The sequence below is a fragment of the Scylla paramamosain genome, chromosome 9 (assembly GCF_035594125.1).
Source record: "Scylla paramamosain isolate STU-SP2022 chromosome 9, ASM3559412v1, whole genome shotgun sequence".
NCBI classification, from domain to species: Eukaryota; Metazoa; Arthropoda; class Malacostraca; order Decapoda; family Portunidae; genus Scylla; species Scylla paramamosain.
Genome location: NC_087159.1, coordinates 16663288 through 16687500, shown reverse-complemented (window position 1 = coordinate 16687500; position 24213 = coordinate 16663288). Strand labels below are relative to the sequence as shown.

The 24213-nt window shown below is 37.1% G+C and overlaps 1 protein-coding gene across 7 annotated transcripts in view; it reads left to right on the top strand.

Annotated features, from left to right (window-relative positions):
* Positions 1 to 24213, top strand: part of LOC135103692 (multidrug resistance-associated protein 1-like) — a 117539-nt gene that overhangs the window by 76647 nt on the left and 16679 nt on the right. For 6 of the 7 annotated variants that reach the window (XM_064010271.1, XM_064010272.1, XM_064010265.1 and 3 more), the window contains 4 exons: positions 21113 to 21202; positions 21400 to 21490; positions 22184 to 22292; positions 22615 to 22741. In XM_064010271.1, coding sequence (XP_063866341.1) covers positions 21113 to 21202; positions 21400 to 21490; positions 22184 to 22292; positions 22615 to 22741 — 417 coding nt within the window. Of the gene's footprint in view, positions 1 to 17573; positions 17795 to 21112; positions 21203 to 21399; positions 21491 to 22183; positions 22293 to 22614; positions 22742 to 24213 lie in introns of all 7 variants that reach the window. The other variant, XM_064010266.1, reaches the window with a different exon arrangement.

Genomic DNA, 24213 nt, shown 5'->3' with positions numbered 1-24213 from the left:
ATAAAAACTCACCTTTGTTGATAGCTTCTTGGCCATGCTCATCAAAGGGTGGAGCCGCGGAGGACCGCTAGCAGCGAGCAGCAAAAAAATACCTCCGAATTTCCCGAGCGTGCCGCTCTCCTCTGCTCTGCTCCGCGCTGCGCCACTCCGCTTGTGGTGTGAACAGCCAAGCGTTTATACATTAAAAACTATATCAAAATTAATGCCGCTACTAACCGCTCTGCTCTGCTCCGCTCTGCTCTGCTTGTAGTGTGATCATACCCTTATGTTTTGTTGGAGATAGGGGTCTTGTCAGGTTGCATTTTTTTGTATGTTTTTTTTATTTTATTTACCCCATAAAATAAGAAAAGATAACAAATCGTTCCATATATATATACACAGTAAAATCCCTCTTATCCGGCACCAACGGGACCGCCGACATGCCGTATACTTGAATATTGCCGGATACTTGAATAGAAGTGAAATTATGTCCACAATCACCACCCTACACTCACGCATCTTACCATAACAAAGATCAGCTGATCTTAATCAGCAGCTGATCTGATCAGCTGCTTAAGTGTAAGCACAACACGCTTCCTCTTTTCTACAACTTTAGGCATGATGAAGGCGTCAGGCGATAAACAGTGCACACGCGGGACTGAGTCACTGAGTAAACACAGTGCAGTGGGTTGCAGGTGGCACGAAGCAGTGCGCTCTGGTGGCGAGGGGACAAAGTATGCCTTGCGCGGGAATTTTAATTGATTTTATGAGTACACATTGATTTTTTATTGATCTTAAGGCTCGGGGAAAAATGTGCCGGATACTTGAAGCTGCCGGATACTCGATTGCCGGATGAGAGGGATTTTACTGTATATATATATATATATATATATATATATATATATATATATATATATATATATATATATATATATATATATATATATATATATATATATATATATATATATATATATATATATATATATATATATTATATTACTCTCATGCTATGAATGAAAGTGTGGCTGTCCCATGATTTTGATTCTTGGAATTTTTCCCTTCTCAGAGCTCAAAATATCATGGTCTATCTTCCATACTATTGGCCCATGTTATGGATTTCTCTACATACGAGATTTTATATTCCCATAGCTCATCTGGTAATGTGGCCTGTTGTATAGATTAGTGAACATGGTAAGAATTCCATTCACCTTCAGGATGATAGTATACTTAGGTCCAGAGAACCTCGACCCCACTACATCTGTGGCTCACTTCCAACTGTGAAGGTTCTTGTAAATCAGATACAAGAATTTGTAGACCTTAGTGGTAGCCTGGACAGACTGTACCAGCCTAAAGTTGTTTTGAGTGCCTTCATACATAAAGTATTGCTGGCATAGGTACTGTAGGTTGCATGAGGAAAGGCATACCAACAGATAAAGGCAGTCACTGGAAGGGAAGAGGTCATACCAGGTGTACAGGACTGAATTATCATGTACAGTAAAATCCCTCTTATCCGGCATCAATGGGACCGCCGACATGCCGGATACTTGAATATTGCCGGATACTTGAATAGAAGTGAAATTATGTCCATAATCACCACCGTACACTCACGCATCTTACCATAACAAAGATCAGCTGATCTTAATCAGCAGCTGATCTGATCAGCTGCTTAAGTGTAAGCACAACACGCTTCCTCTTTTCTACAACTTTAGGCATGATGAAGGTGTCAGGCGATAAACAGTGCACACACGGGACTGAGTTACTGAGTAAACACAGTGCAGTGGGCCGCGGGTGATGCGAAGCAGTGCGCTCTGGTGGCGAGGGGACAAAGTATGCCTTGCACGGGAATTTTAATCGATTTTACGAGTACACATTGATTTTTTATTGATTTTAAGGCTCGGGAAAAAAATGTGCCGGATACTCGAATGCCGGATGAGAGGGATTTTACTGTATCCACTAAAAGTAATGGTAAGAAAACAGTATTGCTTCTCAGTACAGTCCCTCCTATAACATTAGGAATTACCAAAGATGATGGTGCAAGAAAGCCAGCCATACATAAATTGTATGATTTTGCTAAGGGAGGAACTGATATGATAGATCAGAGGATAAATTTTTATACACTACACATTAAATCCTGCATATAGACAGGGAATGCCCTAGCATTATTTGCAGACAAAGATTGTTAGCCTGCATTGTTATATAGTTATATTATGTAGCCAGTGTAAAGGTATATTCATTACACTTTTATTTGCTGACAGAGGCTATTAACCTGCAATGCTTTATGCATATAATGTATATATAGTTTATGTAAATGTATATCTATACTTTTCTTTGCTGACACAGGCTGTTAGCCTTCAGTGCTATATGGATATATTATACCATTTATTTAAAGGTTACAGATTTATTTCCTGACAGAGGCTGTTAGCCTGCAATGTTGTATAGGTATGCATCACTTAAGTAAAAGTATACTTATAGATTTATCTGCTGATAAAAGGCTATTAGCCTGCAATGCTATATGGATATATTATATAGGTAATAATTATAAAGGTTTTATCATAGTTTTATTAGCTTAGAAGGGCATGTGATATGTAGAGTGAACTTGTCTTCATACAGCAGAACATCTAAATTCCATCTAACACTGCTAGTAACTTTGTGTTGATGTTCAGTTTCCACTGAGAAGGCTACTCAGATAGGAAGATTCTGTGATATACCCGCAGTTATTCACTGAGCTTTCCTCTTACAATGGCCTGTCCTCTGTGCTATTTGCTAATCAGGGTATGGAATTCCTAATTAGAAAAATACTGTACATGTGTTTGTTACACATATGTTTGTGTGTAGAACTAATGTTCATGCCCTTGCTGACACTGACTGATAAAACTACTGTGTGCAGGATTGTGCCTGGGAAAGCTCATGAGATCACTGGATTCTACGTTAGATGAGGAATCAAGCCTCCCATCCCTACATCTGTCTGAAAACAGTTGCCATTCCCCTCATTGTAACTGTAGCAGCTTGAGCTATAGCAGCTCAGAAATGCTGTACAGCTTATTGCAACTAGGCACTATGATAATTTGTTTCTGTAAAACTAAGGTTTTCTTTCTTGATAAAGTTATAAGTAAATGTATAAAGTCTGACAGTAATATATATATATATATATATATATATATATATATATATATATATATATATATATATATATATATATATATATATATATATATATATATATATATTATGCAGAGAGAAAGAGAGAGAAATGGAATAAAAATAAATAAAAAACATTTAATATACAACAAACATCCATTTCAAAATTTATTTTGATATCTAAGTGGCTTCAAATCACAACAGATTCTGCAAAGTTGTAGAAGCAATCACTGTCTTGATCATCTCATATGAATTTCATTTCTTTTCCTTACAATCACAAATAATTACTTTTAAACTATAATTTTACTGTTGCCTGTTTTGCATTTTAATTCAACTACTAAATGGAACCACTTTCAAAAGGACAGAGTTTGGGGAAAGTGTTTGGTGGGATACATGTGAGTTGGATCCCTGGCACAGATCCTGGTAACATTTTTTCTGTGTGGCTAAAATTCGCTTAGCTAAGTAAGCAGGTATTCATCCATTGCAAACCCACAGTAGTATTCATAACATCTACCTACAGGTTCATAATGCTCTCTCTCTCTCTCTCTCTCTCTCTCTCTCTCTCTCTCTCTCTCTCTCTCTCTCTCTCTCTCTCTCTCTCTCTCTCTCTCTCTCTCTCTCTCTCTCTCTCTCTCTCTCTCTCTCTCTCTCTCTCTCTCTCTCTACATTATTGAATAATAATGATAATGATAATAATAATAGTAATAATAATAATGATAATAGTGTGTGTGTGTGTGTGTGTGTGTGTGTGTGTGTGTGTGTGTGTGTGTTACATACTATAAAAATAGAGGGTGCAACCCCAAGCTTCCACCTTGATGAAAAGTGAAACCATTGTTCCCATCAGTAGATATTATCAAACTAAACCTACTGTGGTGTCACGAGACATTGCTATTAATGAAGAACATAAATGAATTACTAATTCAAAGGAAATTATTGCTCTCCTTGTCTCCCTGCACTCCCTTGTTACACAGGCAAGCTTTACGTTACTGTCACTCATCAGCACCTGCATATTTTTGTATTGTTACATGTCACATACCAATAAAATAATGAAATGTGCTGATTCTAAGACAGTATCTGATAATCCAATGCCATCAACACTACAGGAACAATAAGAAGTTGAAGAAATGGAAAGAAAATCTTTACTTACTTTTATTTATTTATTTATTTATTTTTCATATTTTATGTATAGTCTACTGTAACCAATTTATGCTCTAGAGATGCAGCAATGTTCTTTTTAACTTGATGGTAGGTTCAGTTTTCCTAATCATCATCTGATAGCTTGATGAAACCAGACCAGACCGTCTTGGAGATACGCCCAACATTCTTGACCTTTTCCTGACCTCTAATCCTTCTGCTTATGCTGTCACCCTTTCTTCTCCGTTGGGCTCCTCCGATCACAATCTCATATCTTTATCTTGTCCTATCACTCCAATCCCTCCTCAGGATCCCCCTAAGCGAAGGTGCCTCTGGCGTTTTGCCTCTGCTAGTTGGGGGGACCTGAGGAGGTATTTTGCTGATTTTCCTTGGAATGACTACTGCTTCCGTGTCAGAGACCCGTCTTTGTGTGCTGAGCGCATAACAGAGGTGATAGTGTCTGGCATGGAGGCGTACATTCCTCACTCTTTTTCTCATCCTAAACCTTCTAAACCTTGGTTTAACACAGCTTGTTCTCGTGCTATACATGATAGAGAGGTGGCCCACAAAAGGTACTTAAACCTTCCTTCACCAGAATCTCATGCACTTTATATTTCTGCCCGGAACCATGCCAAGTCTGTTCTCCAACTAGCCAAAAACTCCTTCATTAACAGAAAATGTCAAAACCTTTCAAGATCTAACTCCCCTCGTGATTTCTGGCATCTAGCCAAAAATATCTCCAGTAACTTTGCTTCTTCTTCTTTCCCTCCTCTACTTCAACCAGATGGCACCACTGCTATCACATCTATTTCTAAAGCTGAACTCTTTGCTCAAACCTTTGCTAAAAACTCTACCTTGGACGATTCTGGGCTTGTTCCTCCCTCTCCTCCACCCTCTGACTACTTCATACCACATATTAAAATTCTTCGTAATGATGTTTTCCATGCCCTCGCTGGCCTAAACCCTCGGAAGGCTTATGGACCTGATGGGGTCCCTCCTATTGTTCTCCGAAACTGTGCCTCCGTGCTTGCACCTTGCCTAGTCAAACTCTTTCAGCTCTGTCTGTCAACATCTACCTTTCCTTCTTGCTGGAAGTTTGCCTACATTCAACCTGTTCCTAAAAAGGGTGACCGCTCTAATCCCTCAAACTACCGTCCTATTGCTTTAATTTCCTGCTTATCTAAAGTTTTTTAATCTATCCTCAACAGGAAGATTCTTAAACATCTATCACTTCACAACCTTCTATCTGATCGCCAGTATGGGTTCCGTCAAGGCCGCTCTACTGGTGATCTTCTGGCTTTCCTTACTGAGTCTTGGTCATCCTCTTTTAGAGACTTTGGTGAAACTTTTGCTGTTGCCTTGGACATATCAAAAGCCTTTGATAGAGTCTGGCACAAAGCTTTGATTTCCAAACTACCCTCCTACGGTTTCTATCCTTCTCTCTGTAGCTTCATCTCAAGTTTCCTTTCTGACCGTTCTATTGCTGCTGTGGTAGACGGTCACTGTTCTTCTCCTAAATCTATTAACAGTGGTGTTCCTCAGGGTTCTGTCCTGTCACCCACTCTCTTCTTATTATTCATTAATGATCTTCTAAACCAAACTTCTTGTCCTATCCACTCCTATGCTGATGATACCACCCTGCACTTTTCCACGTCTTTTCATAGACGTCCAACCCTTCAGGAGGTAAACATATCACGCAGGGAAGCCACAGAACGCCTGACTTCTGATCTTTCTAAAATTTCTGATTGGGGCAGAGCAAACTTGGTATTGTTCAATGCCTCAAAACTCAATTCCTCCATCTATCAACTCGACACAATCTTCCAGACAACTATCCCCTCTTCTTCAATGACACTCAACTGTCCCCCTCTTCTACACTGAACATCCTCGGTCTGTCCTTTACTTATAATCTGAACTGGAAACTTCACATCTCATCTCTAGCTAAAACAGCTTCTATGAAGTTAGGTGTTCTGAGACGTCTCCGCCAGTTTTTCTCACCCCCCCAGCTGCTAACTCTGTACAAGGGCCTTATCCGTCCATGTATGGAGTATGCTTCACATGTCTGGGGGGGTTCCACTCATACTGCTCTTCTAGACAGGGTGGAATCAAAAGCTTTTCGTCTCATCAACTCCTCTCCTCTAACTGACTGTCTTCAGCCCCTCTCTCACCGCCGCAATGTTGCATATCTAGCTGTCTTCTACCGCTATTTTCATGCCAACTGCTCTTCTGATCTTGCTAACTGCATGCCTCCCCTCCTCCCGCGGCCTCGCTGCACAAGACTTTCTTCTTTCTCTCACTCCTGTTCTGTCCACCTCTCTAACGCAAGAGTTAACCAGTATTCTCAATCATTCATCCCTTTCTCTGGTAAACTCTGGAACTCCTTGCCTGCTTCTGTATTTCCACCTTCCTATGACTTGAATTCCTTCAAGAGGGAGGTTTCAAGACACTTATCCACCAATTTTTGACCAATGCTTTGACCCTTTTAAGGGACTGGCATTTCAGTGGGCATTTTTTTTTATTAGATTTTTGTTGCCCTTGGCCGGTGTCCTTCCTACATAAAAAAAATAAATAAATAACCGTGACATGTCCAGCTTCCTCTCTTCCTCTGCATAATGTCATTCAAAGGGTGGCTGCTACAGTTTTCACAGTGTGTGTATATGCAGAATATGTTATGTGAAATGCCAATAGTGATGTGGAGAAAGCAGATATGAGCAATGGTGTTAGGAAAAATCATGGCCAACATTGCATGTAAAAATATGTACTACTTCTTAGGTAATCGGACGGAATGGTGCCATACGATATGTTGGGGCCTTTCACCTCGAGGTGACCCACAGAATATTGTTTTGTCTGGTGATGTTTACTCGTACTTAATACATGAGCCACTGGTAGGGAAGAGCAAAAATACAGAAAAGGTGCAGACAATAGGGTTAAAGGCCACTGATGACACTCCATAGCCTCCAACGTCACAACAGGCACTCTGGGATGAGACGTCGCCATAGACTTACCACTAGCCACTGCCCCAAACCTCTTATAAGCCTTATAAGAAACAAGCTCATTTTCTGAGGCTTTGGAAAAAAAGGAAAATACAGGAATTCACCTCATGACTTCTGACAGCCAAAAATATTTCCAATAACTTTGCTTTTTCTTCTTTCCCTCCTTTATTTCAACCAGATGGCACCACTGCTATCACATCTATCTCTAAAGCTGGACTCTGCTTGAACCTTTGCTAAAAAATTCTAACTTGGATGATTCAGGGCTTGTTCCTCCCTCTCTACCCTCTGACTACTTCATGCTACCTATTAATATTCTTCATAATGTTGTTTTCCATGCCCTCACTGTCCTCACTGTTTTCATCATCCTCTTTTAGAAATTTTAGTAAAACTTTTGCTGTTGCCTTAGACATATCAAAAACTTTTGATAAAGTCTAACACAAAGCTTTGATTTCCAAACTATCCTCCTACAGCCTCTCTCCTTCACTCTGTAACTTCATCTCAAGTTTCCTTTCTGACCATTCTATTGCTGTTGTGGTAGACAGTCACTGTTCTTCTAAATCTATTAACACTTGTGTCCTGTCACCCACTCTCTTCCTATTATTTATCAATGATCTTGTAAATCAAACTTCTTGTCCTATCCACCCTTACGCTGATGATACCACCCTGCACTTTTCCATGTCTTTTTGTAGACGTCGAACCCTTCAGGAAGTAAACAGTTCATGCAGGAAAGCCACAGAATGCCTGACTTCTGATCTTTCTAAAATTTATGATTGGGGCAGAGCAAACTTGATATTGTTCAATGCTTCAAAAACTCAATTCCTCCATCTATCAACTCAACACATCCTTCCAGATAACTATCCCCTCTTCTTCAATGACACTCACCTGTCCCCCTCTTCTACACTAAACAGCCTCGGTCTGTCCTTTACTTATAATTTGAACTAGAAACTTCACATCTCATCTCTAGCTAAAACAGCTTCTATGAAGTTAGGTGTTCGAGACGTCTCCGCCAGTTTTTCTCATCCCCCAGCTGCTAACTCTGCACAAGGGCCTTATCTGTCCATGTATGGAGTATGCTTCACATGTCTGGGGGAGTTCCACTCTTACTGCTCTTCTAGACAGGGTGGAATCAAAATTTTTTTGTTTCATCAACTCCTCTCCTCTAACTGTCTTTAGCCTCTCTCACATTGGTGTAATGTGGCATCTCTAGCTGTCTTCTACCATTATTTTCATGCTAACTGCTCGTCTGATCTTGCTAACTGCATGCATCCCTTCCTCCCACGGCCTCACTGCACAAGACTTTCTTCTTTATCTCACCCCTATTCTGTTTACCTCTCTAATGCAAGAGTTAACCAGTATTCTCAATCATTCATCCCTTTCTCTGGTAAACTCTGGAACTCCCTGCCTGCTTCTGTATTTTCATCTTCCTATGACTTGAATTCCTTCAAGAGGAAGGTTTCAAGACACTTTTCCTTCAATTTTTGACTACTACTTTGGACCCGTTTCTGGGACTGGCATCTCAGTGGGCTTTTTTTTTTTTTTTTTTTTTTTTTTTTTTTTTTTTTTTTTTTGCCCTTGGCCAGTGCCCCTCCTACATGAAAAAAAAAAAGAACTCTTGACTTCTGATCTCTCTAAAATTTCTGATTGAGGCAGAGCAAACTTGGTATTATTCAATGTCCCAAAAACTCAGTTACTCCATCTATCAACTCGACACAACCTTCCAGACAACTATCCCTCTTCTTCAATGACACTTAACTGTCCCCCTCTTCTACACCGAACATCCTTAGTCTGTCCTTTACTCATGATCTAAGCTGAAAACTTAACATCTCATCTCTAGCTAAAACAGCTTCTATGAACTTAGGCATTCTAAGATGTCTCTGCCATTTTTTCTCACCCTTCCAGCTGGTAACTCTGTACAGGGGCCTTATCTGTCCATGTATGGAATATGCTTCACATGTCTGGGAGGGGTTCCACTCATACCATTCCCGTAGACAGGTTGGAATCAAAAGCTTTTCGTCTCATCATCTCCTCTCCTCTCCTCTAACTGACTGTCTTCAGCCTCTTTCTCATCACTTCAATGTTGCACCTCTTGCTACCTTTTACCACTATTTTGATGCTAACTGCTTTTCTGATCTTGCTAACTGCATGTCTCCCCTCTTCCCACTTCCTCGCTGCACAAGACTCCCTTCTCTCTTTCACCCCTATTCTGTCCACCTCTCTAATGCAAGAGTTAACCAGTATTCTCTGTCATTCATCCCTTTCTCTGGTAAACTCTGAAACTCCCTGCCTGCTTCTGTATTACCACTTTCCTATGACTTGAACTCCTTCAAGAGAGAGGTTTCATGATACTTATTCTTCCATTTTCAACTACTTTGGACCCCTTTTAGGGGATCAGCATCTCAGTGTGTGGTCCTTTTTTTTATGCCCTTGGTTGGTGCCCCTCATACATAAGCATATACACACACACATACACACACACACACACACACACACACACACACACACACACACACACACACACACACACACACACACACACACACACACACACACATACACTTGCTTGACCACGGCCACCACTCGAAGCTTAGAGTGTGTTCCCAGGTAGGAGCTGTGCTCAAGTAAAGTTGTCCTGTCTCCAGAAATAAAAAATAAGGGAAAATTTAAGTAATAATAGACATGATAAAATGAGTAAAAGCTCCAGCAAGGCGGACGCCATAGGTGGGAGTGGAATGTTGCCAACAGGATCACCATTCCCAGGATTTGAGGAAGACATTGAACTACATGGAAAAATGCAAGGAATGAAAGTGGTTTTAATGGAGGGGATGATCAGTGACCTCATTGAAAGAGTGAAAAAAAAAAAAAAAAAAAAAAAAACATCATGACCTGGAAGAGGAAAACAAAGAATTGAAATCACTATGTGCCAATCTAAAAAACAAAATTGAAGGGAAACAATGATATTGTTAAAAAAACAGAAAGATGAAGTGATAGGGACGAAAAGTGAACATCAAATCTGGAGGAAGAAAAAGTTAATTTTACAGAAATCATAGAAGTGCAAAAGAAGGAAAAGACAGATTTAAGTAAGGAAATTTTGAAGGTGATCAAACAGAAGGAATCAATGGTAAGGGACACAGTGGACAAAAAGAAGTGTATTGTTATATATGAATTAAAAGAGGAAACAGAGCCAGTACAATACAAGAGGGAAAAAGAACAAAAAAGGGTAGCAGAGGACATTGTAAGAAATATACAAAGAGAAGGTGAGGACTGGATAAGTGAAATTGAGGAAATACATAGACTGGGCAAGTATACAGAAGGAGGAGAGCGACCACTGAAAGTAAAATTTAGGGCACAAACAACAGCCATGGAAGTGATATTGAATGCATGGAAACTGGACAAGATAGGGCAATGCAGGAAAGTTTGGATAAAGAGGGACATGAATGAGGAGGAAAGACTCAAGGTAAACAATCTAATAAAAGAAGCAAAGGCAAAAAAACAAGAACAGAACAGAGGAAGAGAAAAAAAAGTTTTATTGGAAGGTAAAAGATGAGAGACTCAGGAAGTGGTATCTGACAAAAAAAGAATAAAATGTAAATAACGTATGGAAAAATATAAAGTGGACAGTGGCATATACAAATATAAATGGTTTAGTATCAACATTATGAGAATTGAATAATTATATTAAGATAAAGCAGCCCAACATCATGGGTATTACTGAAGTTAAACTAAATGAGAACAGAAAATATAAGAATTAGTAATAATAATTATAATGTGTGGATAAAACATAGAAATAATAAGAAAGGGGGAAGAGTCATGTTACTTACAAAGAAGAGTATAACAGTGGAAGATGTCGAAATGGGAGAAGGAATGGCAGAGGTAATTAGAATTAAAACAAAAAGGAAAGGAGAACAAAGAAGAGATTTTGCAATGGCTTATGTAGCCCCAAAGATGAATGTATAGACACAAGAGGATTATAAATTATTGTTAAGAGATACTAGTTTGGAGAGAATACTGGCAGAGGGTAATAATATAACACTTATGGGTGACTTTAATTGCAGCAAGGTATACTGGGAAGAGTGGACCACAGACGGAGGAGAAGAGTCATGGGGATATATGCTTCTAAATTTAATAATGACAAATACTATGACCCAATGGATTGGAGAAAATACAAGATTTGGGGGTAATGAAGAGGCATCAAGGCTAGACTTGTTGTTTACAAAGGAAATGGACATCATTGAAGGAATAAATTATCAGTGTCCACTAGGTAAAAGTGACCATCTGTTAATTGAATTCAGTATAGGCAGTGGTCCAATACAAAACAGGAATGAAATTTACAAGAATGGGAGATATAATTACAGGAGAGCAGATTTTATCAGGTTGAGGGAATATTTTGCAGAGGCTAAATGGAAACAACTCTTCTCGGCAAGTAATACGCTGGAAAAATAGGATATATTCATGGAAATATATATTGAAGGGGTCAGTAGATATGTACCAAAGATCAAAATAAAGGAAGTGAAAAAGAAAAAAGGCCGGTTTAATACGAGATGCATAACAGCAAGAAAAGAAAAAGAAGCAGCATGAAATAGATGGAGAAAAAAGGAGGAAGTGAGAAATGGGAAGAATTCAAGAAGGCAAGAAACGAATATACCAGAATCCTGAGAGATGAAGAAAGGAATTATGAGAAAGATATAGTTAACAAATGCAAAGATGAGCCGAAGTTATTCTTCAGATATGTGAATGGGAAGATGAAAAACAAGCAGACAATAGATAAATTAACGAAAGATGATGTTACATATGAAGATACACAGTTACGAGTGGAATTAATGAACAAGTGCTTTCACTAAAGAAAGCAAATTTGAAGGAGAAAGAGCATGGCACAGAGATATTATGATGAGAGAGATACAGGTGGACATAAGTGAAATTAAGAAGATTATGAAAGAATTGGATGTAAGTAAGGCTGAAGGACCAGATGGAGTGCCCAACTGGATACTTAAGGAATGTTGTGAACAACTGACAGGAAGTACACACAATACCTTAGTATGTTCTTTTAAAGAAGGAAAAAATCCCTCTAGACTGGAAGAGAGCCAATATTGTGCCCATTTTTAAAGGAGGTAGTAAAGAAGATCCATTGAATTACAGACCAGTGTCCCTAACAGGTGTGGTGGCAAAAATAGCAGAAAGAATAATTAAAAACAAATGGATGGAATATTTAGAAGAAACACATACATTGACTGACAGACAATTTGGTTTCAGAAGTGGGAGATCTTGTGTCACGAATTTAGTGAGCTTTTATAATAGAGCAATTGATATAATTCAAGAGAGAGGGAGTTCGCCAGACTGTCTTTATTTAGACCTAAAAAAAAAGCATTTGATAAGGTACCACACCAGAAACTGCTATGGAAAATTAAAAATGTAGGGGGTTTGCAAGGCAACTCACTGACTTATTGAGGGACAGAGAAATGAGAACAGTAATAAAGGGAGAAAAATCAGAATGGTGTAGATTTACAAGTGGAGTCCCACATGGAACAGTCTTAGCCCCCGTAATGTTTCTGGTCTGTGTCAATGATATGGTGGATGAGGTTAACAGTTATATAAGTCTGTTTGCAGACGATGCAAAATTATTGAAAAGATTGAAAAACAATATGGATTGTGAAATATTACAGAAAGATCTAAATAAGATATATAAATGGAGTAAGAAATGGGAAATGGAATTCAATGCAAAGAAATGCAAGGTGATGGAATTAGAAAAAAGTAAAAGAAGACTGACAAGTTCCTACACCATGGGAGAAGTGGAAATTGAGAAAACAAAAGAAGAAAAAGATTTGGGAATTACAATAAGAGATAATTTATCTCCTGAAAACATGTAAACAAAATAGATGGGGGAAAAATCCCCCATTTGCTTACATGGATGAAGAGATGATGAAAAAGTTGATGGAATATATGATTCAACCAAAACTGGAATATGCCACAATTGCTTGGTCACCCCATAATAAAAAGGAAATAAGAAAAATAGAAAGGATCCAAAGAGCTGCAACCAAATTAGTACCAAGTTTGAGAGATTTAACCTATGAAGAAAGATTAAGGAGATTGAAGCTTCCATCATTATAAGAGAGAAGAGAAAGAGGGGACCAGATTGCTACATACAGAGCTTTAAAGGGTAAGGATCAAGTTGACAAAGAAGACTTATTTGTGTGGGACTCAAGAGATACAAGAGGACATGGAGTTATTGAGGAAAACAGCAAGTAGAAGAGATATCAAGAAATATTGTTTCCCAAATAGAAGCATAGAAATATGGAACAACTTAGATGAAACAGTGGTATAAGCAACAAATATTCATGAATTTAAAGTTAAGCTGGATGCTTACAGATATGGGGACAGGGCAGCACAAGTATAGCTCTTTTCCTGTAAAACACAACTAGGTAAATACACACACACACACACACACACACACACACACACACACACACACACACACACACACACACACACACACACACACACACACACACACACACACATGCACACACACACACTTATAACATTAGAACAGAGAAGAGAGTTGATTTGATCACACTGTACAGAGTGATGACTGGAATGGAAAAGTTGGATAGGAAGGACTTGGTGATGTTGGATACAAGGGTCTTAAGGGGACACAGGAGAAAACTGAGAAAGGATATTTGTAGAAGAGATGTTAAGAAAACCCACTTCCCACATAGAACTGTGGAAGTCTGGAATGATATGGACAGGGAAGTCATTGAAGCAAATATGATAAATTAATTTAAGACAAAGTTGGATAAAAATAGATATGGAGATGGGACAGCATGAGCATAGCTCTTTTCCTGTATGTCACAACTAAGTAAACACACACAAAAAAAAAATTACCTAAACCTGTAAGAGGACAACATCTTCAGGAATACCTAGAGATGTGATTTGTAGGATCTGAGCAAGTGAGTGTGGTCGTGTAGGTAAGGAAATTGTTGTAGTTTTCAGGGCTCCACCCAAATGGGCCCAAGTTTCAAAACAAAAATGGCCAATTTATTATCAGACCCCATCAGAAGTTAAATGAACTTTGATGGCTTTAATGAAAATGACCGATATGAAAGTGAGATAGGGTTTCTGAAAATGATTTTGTGTTTGTTTCCAGACAATGCAAAATTACAAAGACATATAATAAACAGCAAAGACTGAAATTCTACAAGAGGATCTGAATAAAATCCGGGACTGGAGTAAGAAATGGGAGGTGGAATTTTATATGAAAAAAAATGTCATGTAATGGAAATTGGAAAAAAGTGAAAAGAGACCAAAATGGATGTGTAAAATGGAAATGAAGAAATAATAAAAGTACAAAAAGAAAAGGTATGCTAGTGACAATACAAGATAGTCAACGGTTGGAGAAGCATGTAGAAAGATATTCAGAGATACATATAGATTGATGAGAAATATTGGAACAGCATTCCACTACATGGATAAAGATATGATGAGAGAGATAATTAGACCAAAGCTGGAATATGCTGAATCAGTATGTTCTCCCCACAAGAAGAAACATATGAAAAAACTAGAAAGAATACAGAGGATGGCAACGAAGATGGTTCCAGAACTGGAAGAATTAACATGTGAAGACAGGTTAAAGGAAATGAATCTGTCAACATTGGAACAAAGAAGAGAAAGGGGAGATTTGATACTGATAGATAAATTGTGGAATGGAGTGGAAAAAATTGATAATGAGAAACTACTGCTAAGAGAAGAAGGAAATACCATATTCACATGAGGACACAGCAAAAAACTAAGGAAAGGAAGATAAAGGAATATAGTTTCCCACAGAGAAATTTAGAAGTTTGGAACAAGCTAAGTGAGGAGGTAGTATCGACAATGAGTGTGCACAACTTTAAGGAAAAACTGGACAAGGGTAGATATGGAGATGGGACCACACAAGTGTAGCTCAGGCCATGTAAATTACAACTAGGTAAATACACAGAAAGAGAGAAAGAGAATTGTGGTTTTATATACGAGTATATATATATATATATATATATATATATATATATATATATATATATATAGAGAGAGAGAGAGAGAGAGAGAGAGAGAGAGAGAGAGAGAGAGAGAGAGAGAGAGAGAGAGAGAGAGAGAGAGAGAGAGAGAGTATTGAATCATCAGCCACTGTTGGAGTTGTTCACAGGCTGTTACACAGCCACAATTCATCTCTCAAATATGCAGTTGACTGTTTCAGCCAACTCTTTAGCATTTTATGACCTAGGATGTACATAGTATAAAGCAAGCATACAGTAATTTTGAAATATGCTTTAATTTGTGAAGTTTCATAACATAAAATGAGTGTATGATATCTTTAAAGTCGTCATTATACCCGAAATTTGGTAAACAGAGTTTCATTATATCAACAGTTTACTGTATTCAAAAACATGTAGCAAAAAATTTGGGGTGATTTTTTTTGGGGGGCAGGAATGGATGAATGGCATTTCAATGACTTTTAATGGGGAAAATTTATTTGACATACAAGAAAAATTGAGTTACGATCTCTTTTGTCACAGAATGAATTAAACTCAAGGTACCAGTGTGTATATATATATATATATATATATATATATATATATATATATATATATATATATATATATATATATATATATATATATATATATATATAGGCACTGGGAGTTCGTGAAGATATTAATTCAGTACAGCTCTTGCTTTTTATCAATCATGGAGAGAAGTCGAAACCAGAATATAGTGTGCATCCAAAAGTCACCTTAACAGTACCAAGGATAAGCTTACTTTTTGCTCACTAGATCTTTCATGCAAACATATTATACACCTGCTGCTCCACAGACCAAATAGTGTATGGAGACTTTCATTGCATGGGTAATCACTTTTTTGTGTGCCTGTGGTTGACCTGGTGATGTCCTATGTACTCTGACTTGTTTATACAGGATAAACTCAAATATTATATCATAGAAAAAGGAGAGGCAATGCAAGTGTTCTATATATGCAAATGATATTGCCCAATAAAAAAAATATAAAAAAAGCAAAGATAAGCCTGAAACACACATTTACAGAGAACTTCTCAGTATGATTTGCCAGATGCCTAAGTTAGCAGAAATTAAACGCTTCACATGGAGAAGCCATAGAATACCTACCCAACTTTTGATTTTGTAATTTCTGAATGGGGCAGGGCAAACCTTGTGCTATTCAATGCCTCAAAAACTTAATGGGTTTATTTACCCACTCAACACAATCATCCTGAGAACTGTTCCCTCACCTTCAGGGACACTAAATTATCTCCCTTCACTGCCTTGAACATATTCAGATTGATCTTCACCAAAAACTTTACTTGAAATTTCACATCCCTTCTCTTGATTAAGCAGGTTCCATGAAATTATGTGTTCTGTGTTTTCTCTGCCAATTCTATTTTTCTTCTCAGTTGCTTATGTTATACAGGGATCTTATCTCTCTACTTGTGGAGTCCTGCACTCAAATATGGGGAAGTTTGATTCACTTAGCCCTCCCAAACAAAATGGAGTGAAAAGGTTGTCATTTCATCAATTCCTCTCCTCTAACAGACTGTCTTGATTATTTTAACTCACTACCATAATATTACTTGTCTTACTATATTCTATAATTATATACTTATTTACTGCTCTCCTGAACTTCCTAACTGCATACCTATCTCCTCCAATGGTCTAGCTGTACAAGACTTTTTACTTACTCATCCCTTTTCTGTCAATCTTACTAATGCAAAGAGTTAGCCAGTACCTTCACTTTTTCATTCCTTTTATTGGAAGTCTCATTGCATTTCTCTTGCCTACAACTTGATCTGTTTAAAGAGGATAACATCAAGACACTTCAGGAAATGAATCAGCATCTCTTTCAGTTCTCCTACTCCTATTATCTCTTAGAGAATGGTATCATGAGTTTTTTTTTTTTTTTTTTTTTTTTGAGGGGGGGAATTTCCTGATCCATAAAAAGAAAAAATGTGGTTTCAACAAGTCTTAGTGTACATTTATAGTGCCTGGCTCTGGGATGTTTTCATGCTACAAGTATTCATCTGTTACCATGCTTTAAAGTTTAATTAATACATTCTACATATTAATTATTAAAAGATATATAACATTTGTACTGATGTATTTCAGCAACAGCTTTGTCGTTTGTTTACTTTGTTTACCATTATTTTATGTTATTCTCTAGTTGCTGACATTAAGCTTCTTCCTCATTTATCTTTTTCATACCTTTCTTCATACTCTCTACTCTGTGAACACCTGATCTAGTAATGCACATTCATTGTTGCTCTTGTCTGATGAAAGGCTTTGCGTATTTCAGCACTGGGGGGCTTGCTAGGAGATGCGTATGCCATGAAGTGCATGATGAAAGCAGCTAAAGTCATACACAACGATCTCCTGTTGAATATGATGCGGCTCCCTCTCACCTTTTTTGATAGAAATCCTGTTGGCCGCATCACTAACAGATTTTCAAAGGACATGGATGCAGTTGACTCTGGATTACCATATTATATTACCGATGTAATCTGGTGTGCATTGGAGGCAAGTTCTGTTTTTGATAGACAACATTCTGTCTCAGCAAGATAATCAAGAAGTTCTAGTGTTAACTTAAATCATAATTCATAAGTACCTGAGTGCCATACAACACTCTAAATAAGATCTTATACAAATAATACATAGCTTTTTGGCAGCTAGAATGTTATCAGTGTATTAAGTCATTGGCAAAATATATATATATATATATATATATATATATATATATATATATATATATATATATATATATATATATATATATATATATATATATATATATATATATATATATATATATATTGTGTGTGTGTGTGTGTGTGTGTGTGTGTGTTTACCTAGTTGTATTTACTTAGTTGTAGTTTACGGGAGGGGAGTAATCTCAGTATCCCATCTCTATATCTATCCAGTTTAGTCTTAAAAGCATGGACAGTTATGGCACTGACAACATCTTAACTGAGTTCATTCTATTTTTTCACACCTCTATGAGGAAAACTATACTTCTTGATGTCTCATCTACAGTTAACTTACTTCAGCTTCTTACTGTGTCCCCTTGTACCCTGTGTGTCTAAATTTGTATAACATTTTTTGTCCACATTTTCCATACCATTTATCATTCTATTCTTTCTCCTATTTTCAAGGGTAGGAATTTCCAACATTTTTAATCTCTCTTCATAGGTTGACTTGCTCAACTCCGGAACCATCTTTAGTGACTGCTCTTTGTACTCTTTCTAATTTTATAACATTCCCCTTTGTATGAGGAGACCACACCACTGCCACATAATCCAATCTTGGTCTTATCATGGAAATCAACAACTTTTTTATCACTCCATCCAAATATGAGAATGCCATTTTTACTTCTTTTCACAAATTCATCATCTCCAGTAATTTTATCAATGTGTCTGTCCAGAGTCAAATTTTCAGTAACTGTTATTTCCAAATCCACTTCCTCTTTTTAACCTCTTTAACTTCACACCATCCATCTTATAATGGTATTATATTCTTTTCTTAGTCTTACCAAACTCCATTACTTTACATTTACTTAAACTGAATTCCATTTGCCAAGATTTACTCCATCTATTTATCTTATTTAAATAATCTTGCAGTACCATACAGTCATTTACATTTTCTACCCTTCTCATCAGCTTAGCATCATCTGCAAATAAGTTCATTTAACTATCTATTTCTTCATTTATGTCGTTCACATATATTACAAACATTATCAGTTCCAACTCTAACCCCTGTGGGACACCACTAGTTGCTTTCAGCCAAGATGAATTTTAGTCATGTATTACAGTTCTCATCTCTCTATCATCCAGATAATCCTTCATCCACTCCAGCAGTCTTCTCCAATTTTTCAATAAATTTTTATCTTCCATAGCAATCTTCAGTGTGGTACTTTGTCAAAGTTTCTTCAAGTCTAAGTAGACACTATCCACCCATCCATCTCTCTCAAGCACAGTATTGACTACCCTTGAATAAAAAGGACAATAAGTTCATGGAGCATGATCTTCCCCTCCTAAATTCAAATTAACAATTTACCAAAACTTTATCTCTTTCCATATGTTCCATCCATCTTTCCTTTATTGTTCTTTCACATAGTTTTCCTACAACATTAGTCAAGGACACTCGTCTATAATTTAGTGGGTTTTCCTTATTTCTTCCTTTGAATACTGGTGTAATATTTGCTCTTCCAATCTTTTGGTACTCCTCTTTGTGATAGTGATGTCACCACTAGACTGAATTTTATCAGCTGGATGTTCTCTACATTCCTTCAATATCCAGTTTGATACTCCATCTGGACCATTTGCTTTATTTACATCAAGTTCTTCCATCATCTTAAGTATTCCCTCATAACTGACTGGGACTGTACTTAGTATATTCCTCACCAACTTATCCCTTCCACAGAAAATACTGATCTGAAACTATTGTTCATAACCTCCACCATGTCTTGTGCATCCTCATAGATTTTTCCTTCAACTTTCAATCTTGATACACCTTCCTTCTTCATCTTATTAATATGTCTAAAGAATAGTTTGGGTTCATTTATACACTTATCTATTATATCTGTTTCATAGTTTCTTCTCTCCATTCTTATATCTCAATGTACTTGTTTCTAACAAGTGTGTGTGTGTGTGTGTGTGTGTGTGTGTATAATGATCATGTTTGTGTATTTAATTACTTTTTATTTGATAGTTTATGAAATATTGATTAATCTTGCTTTTATTTTAAAGCTCCATCATTAACATTTACTATATGCATATTGATTAGTGAACTAACAGGAGATAATTGATTTTTTATTTTTTTTATTTATTTATTTACTTTTTAATGCCATCTATTTGTGATTTATACACAGGTTATTGCACATTTCTCTTTAAACACTGTTGTGCATGTACATTGGGGAACATTCAAAATTTATTTTTAGTCATTACATACACAAATGAATAATTAATGGCTGAGTCTTGATAAATAGCCTTTTCTCTCTCTCTCTCTCTCTCTCTCTCTCTCTCTCTCTCTCTCTCTCTCTCTCTCTCTCTCTCTCTCTCTCTCTCTCTCTCTCTCTCTCTCTCTCTCTCTCTCTAAGAAGACAAAAGAAAATTATTAAAATTTTTCTACATCATGTGCAACAATATTGCACATATTTCCCACACTTCCTAAAGTACATATGAAATTATGCCCCAGGTATATTACTGTTAAAACTATTTTCTTATAAATAGGCTTTTGAGTGAGTAAAAATAGCATAGTAAGTAAACAAAATCCGTTTTCAAGGGTGAAGGTTAATTTTGAAAATTTCTTTGAGAAAAACTTGATGAAAAAATAAATAAATAAATAAAAAAAAAAGTTTTCTAGTAAAAGGTGAGAATCAAAGCATCATTGGGAGCAGAAAAATTTAGTAACTTGAAAATTTAATACCATATTTCTTTGGAAAATTGGGCAAATAACTCCTTAGAATCAAAGATCTATGAAGCAGAAATGAGCATTGTGAGTATATAATTTGTGCCATACATCTTTACCTGTTCCACTACCCATAATAGCTTCCTTTTAGTACCTGCAGCAGCACACTCTTTGGATATTTCATATTTTCTGTAATCTCAGTATCTTCTATATTTTGTATGCATTGTACTTTATGCATACTAATGCAATCTTTTTATGTGTACTTGAAGTGCTTGTTCAACATGCTGCTTTCCAGAACATAAAAGTTTTCTTTATTATTAATACATTTTGAGATAAATCACTTTCTATATCAAAATGTTATATATACTACATAATAGTAAATTTAAATTCATTGCATTTTCTACAATAACTTTATTTTGAATTTCTTTGCAGGTTCTGTCAACTTTTACAGTAATCATCTATGCCACCCATATCTTTGTCGTGGTAATGATTCCTACTATTATCATTTACGTCTTTATACAGGTAACCTGTTTATTAATTTATTTTATTTTATTTATTATTTTTAAACTTCATGCATGAAACATGTATTCACATGAAAAAAGATTAATACATAACAGGCTAAACTCATCATCTGAAATAGATACTTCTCAAGGAATAAATAACTAAATTTCTTTTGCAGCTACAGTAAACAAATAATATTAAAAGGAATTTGTTCCCAGATTGTGTACGTGTCAACCTCCAGGCAATTAAAGCGTTTGGAATCTGTGTCTAGGTCTCCAATATACTCTCATTTCCAAGAAAGCATTCAAGGTGAGTGGAAATTAAAACATATGAGAATTAGCAACATAAATTGAATGAATGGCAAGCCATTACATTCTATTATGGTTAGGTATGGGTACCATTTTAACTTGTAGTTCTCCTAAATATAAAGTATTTGTCTAATGCAAGAATTGATACTCAGTTTTAAAACCCTCATCTGCCATTTCCATCTCCAAAATCTGATGACAAGATATTACAAAAGTTAAAATTTGAGTTAAAAATAAAAAGTCTTCACTCTTCACAATGTCGAAACTCATAGACCACAGAAATCTCCTATAGTGATCACTTTGGTTCATTAATAAGAAGATTCACCTGCTGCCTGCTCAGTCAGGGTATCTCATCCCCAGGTGTTCTTGTAAAGTTTGGATTTTCTTGGTCTATATTCTGAAAGGGACAGTTTTTATTTTATCCCTCCAATACTTCTACTTTATTCACACTTCCCTGAAACTTCATCATTCCAAAATGTATATTTCACAAGTCTTATTATAATCCTTATGCCCAACAGCCTTCATCTCTCTCTCTCTCTCTCTCTCTCTCTCTCTCTCTCTCTCTCTCTCTCTCTCTCTCTCTCTCTCTCTCTCTCTCTCTCTCTCTCTCTCTCTCTCTCTCTCTCTCTCTCTCTCTCTCTCTCTCTCTCTCCCTCTCTCTCTCTCTCTCTCATTTATACAATTAATATTATTTCAGGAGCTTCTACTATCCGGGCATATGGAAGGCAGGACCAGTTTATTAAGGCCTCAGAATTAAAAGTAGACTTAAATCAGATTTGCTATTACCCAAGTGTCATCTCAAACAGGTAAGATACTGAAATTATATACATCTAGACTTTATCATAGTCATGTGAAATTTGTGCTTATGAAGATCTCACTCAATATGTACTTCACTATTATCACTTAATTAAACCCATATCATTGTACTGAAAGATTTCAGGCTGTAGGGAAGAAAAACATTTAATAGTTCATGTGATTCCATGAATAATGCATTTACTTATTTTCAGATATATTTTGTACTGAATTTATATCATATTTCAGTATTATATGAAATGCTAATGTCATGAACTACCTATGTGGTGAGTAATCAAGACATTTTTACTTTAATTTTTTTATCCTTACATTCAGGTGGCTCGCAACACGTCTAGAGTTCATTGGTAACATAATCACATTCTTTGCTGCCCTGTTTGCTGTCTTGAGCCGAGAGACCATTGATGGAGGAAAGGTTGGATTGTCAGTCACATATGCACTATCAGTGAGTGGTCCAGAAGCTGAGTGGTAGTCCTTGAGGAACAGCACACTTTGAAAGGGAAAGTAGGAAATATATATATTGATGGGAAGCATAATTTTCAGACAAGTAATTTTTCTGTACATACTTTAAATGATGGTATATTCATATTGATTGTTTAAGACTAGATGTAATATGATATTTATTATATTAGATTTTACACTACCCTCCTGAGTTTCACACTATCTAAGTTTCACGATCCTCAAGTTTTCACGCCTAATCGTAAATTCTTACCATCCCAAGTTTTGTGCATTATCACCCTGAGTTTCACACTGCTTTGACAAGTATCAGTCACATTTACCTACCATCATTGCCACACATAAACATGTAGTAAACCCTGCCTAAGTCAAGAGCTGTATACTGTATCTCTCTCTCTCTCTCTCTCTCTCTCGTCCTCTCTCTCTCTCTCTCTCTCTCTCTCTCTCCTCTCTCTCTCTCTCTCTCTCTCTCTCTCTCTCTCTCTCTCTCTCTCTCTCTCTCTCTCTCTCTCTCTCTCTCTCTCTCTCTCTCTCTCTCTCTCTCTCTCTCTCTCTCTCTCTCTCTCTCTGTAAGAACAATCCTGGGGATTGCTAAATAGAATGAGACTGATTGTAAATGAAAATGGAATTATATAAGTGAGAGTGAGAAAGGATGAAGCATAAATGATAGAAAAGGAATAAGGGGCAGAGAGAGCGAATTATCACTCCCTTGTCCCTTATTTCTAACAGATAAGGGGGAGGGAAGGTAACAGTGAGTGAGTTTGAGAAAAGTTGAAAGAGGAAGGGAGAAGAAGGGAAGGAGAGTACATGGGGTAAGGAAGTTGAGGAAGGGTGAAGGAAGAGGATGGGAGGACTGGGAGAAAGTAGAAGGAATAAATATAAGTAAACAAAGGTGAGGAGTGAGTAAAGAATTTAAGGGAGAGAGGAAGTATTGAGAAATAAATATTCTCTTTTCCTGTCCTCTAGTCCTTTTTTGTTTTTCCTCCATCCATTTCCTTTGCATTTATGCTATGCTCTTTCTATCCATTTTCATTCTCATTCTACTTAGCAATCCTCATGATTGTTCTCTCTCTCTCTCTCTCTCTCTCTCTCTCTCTCTCTCTCTCTCTCTCTCTCTCTCTCTCTCTCTCTCTCTCTCTCTCTCTCTCTCTCTCCTCTCTCTCTCTCTCTCTCTCTCTCTCTCTCTCTCTCACACACACACACACACACACACACACACACACACACACACACACACACACACACACACACACACACACACACACACACACACACACACACAAAGAGAGAGAGAGAGAGAGAGATGGAAGGAGGGAAGGTGGGTGGGAGGGAGGGAGGAAATGAGGAGGGATGGGGAAGGAGGGGAGGGAGAGAGGAGGGAGGAGGACAGGAAAGGGTGAGGGAGGGAAAGGGAAGAGAGAGAACAAACACACACACACACACACACACACACACACACAG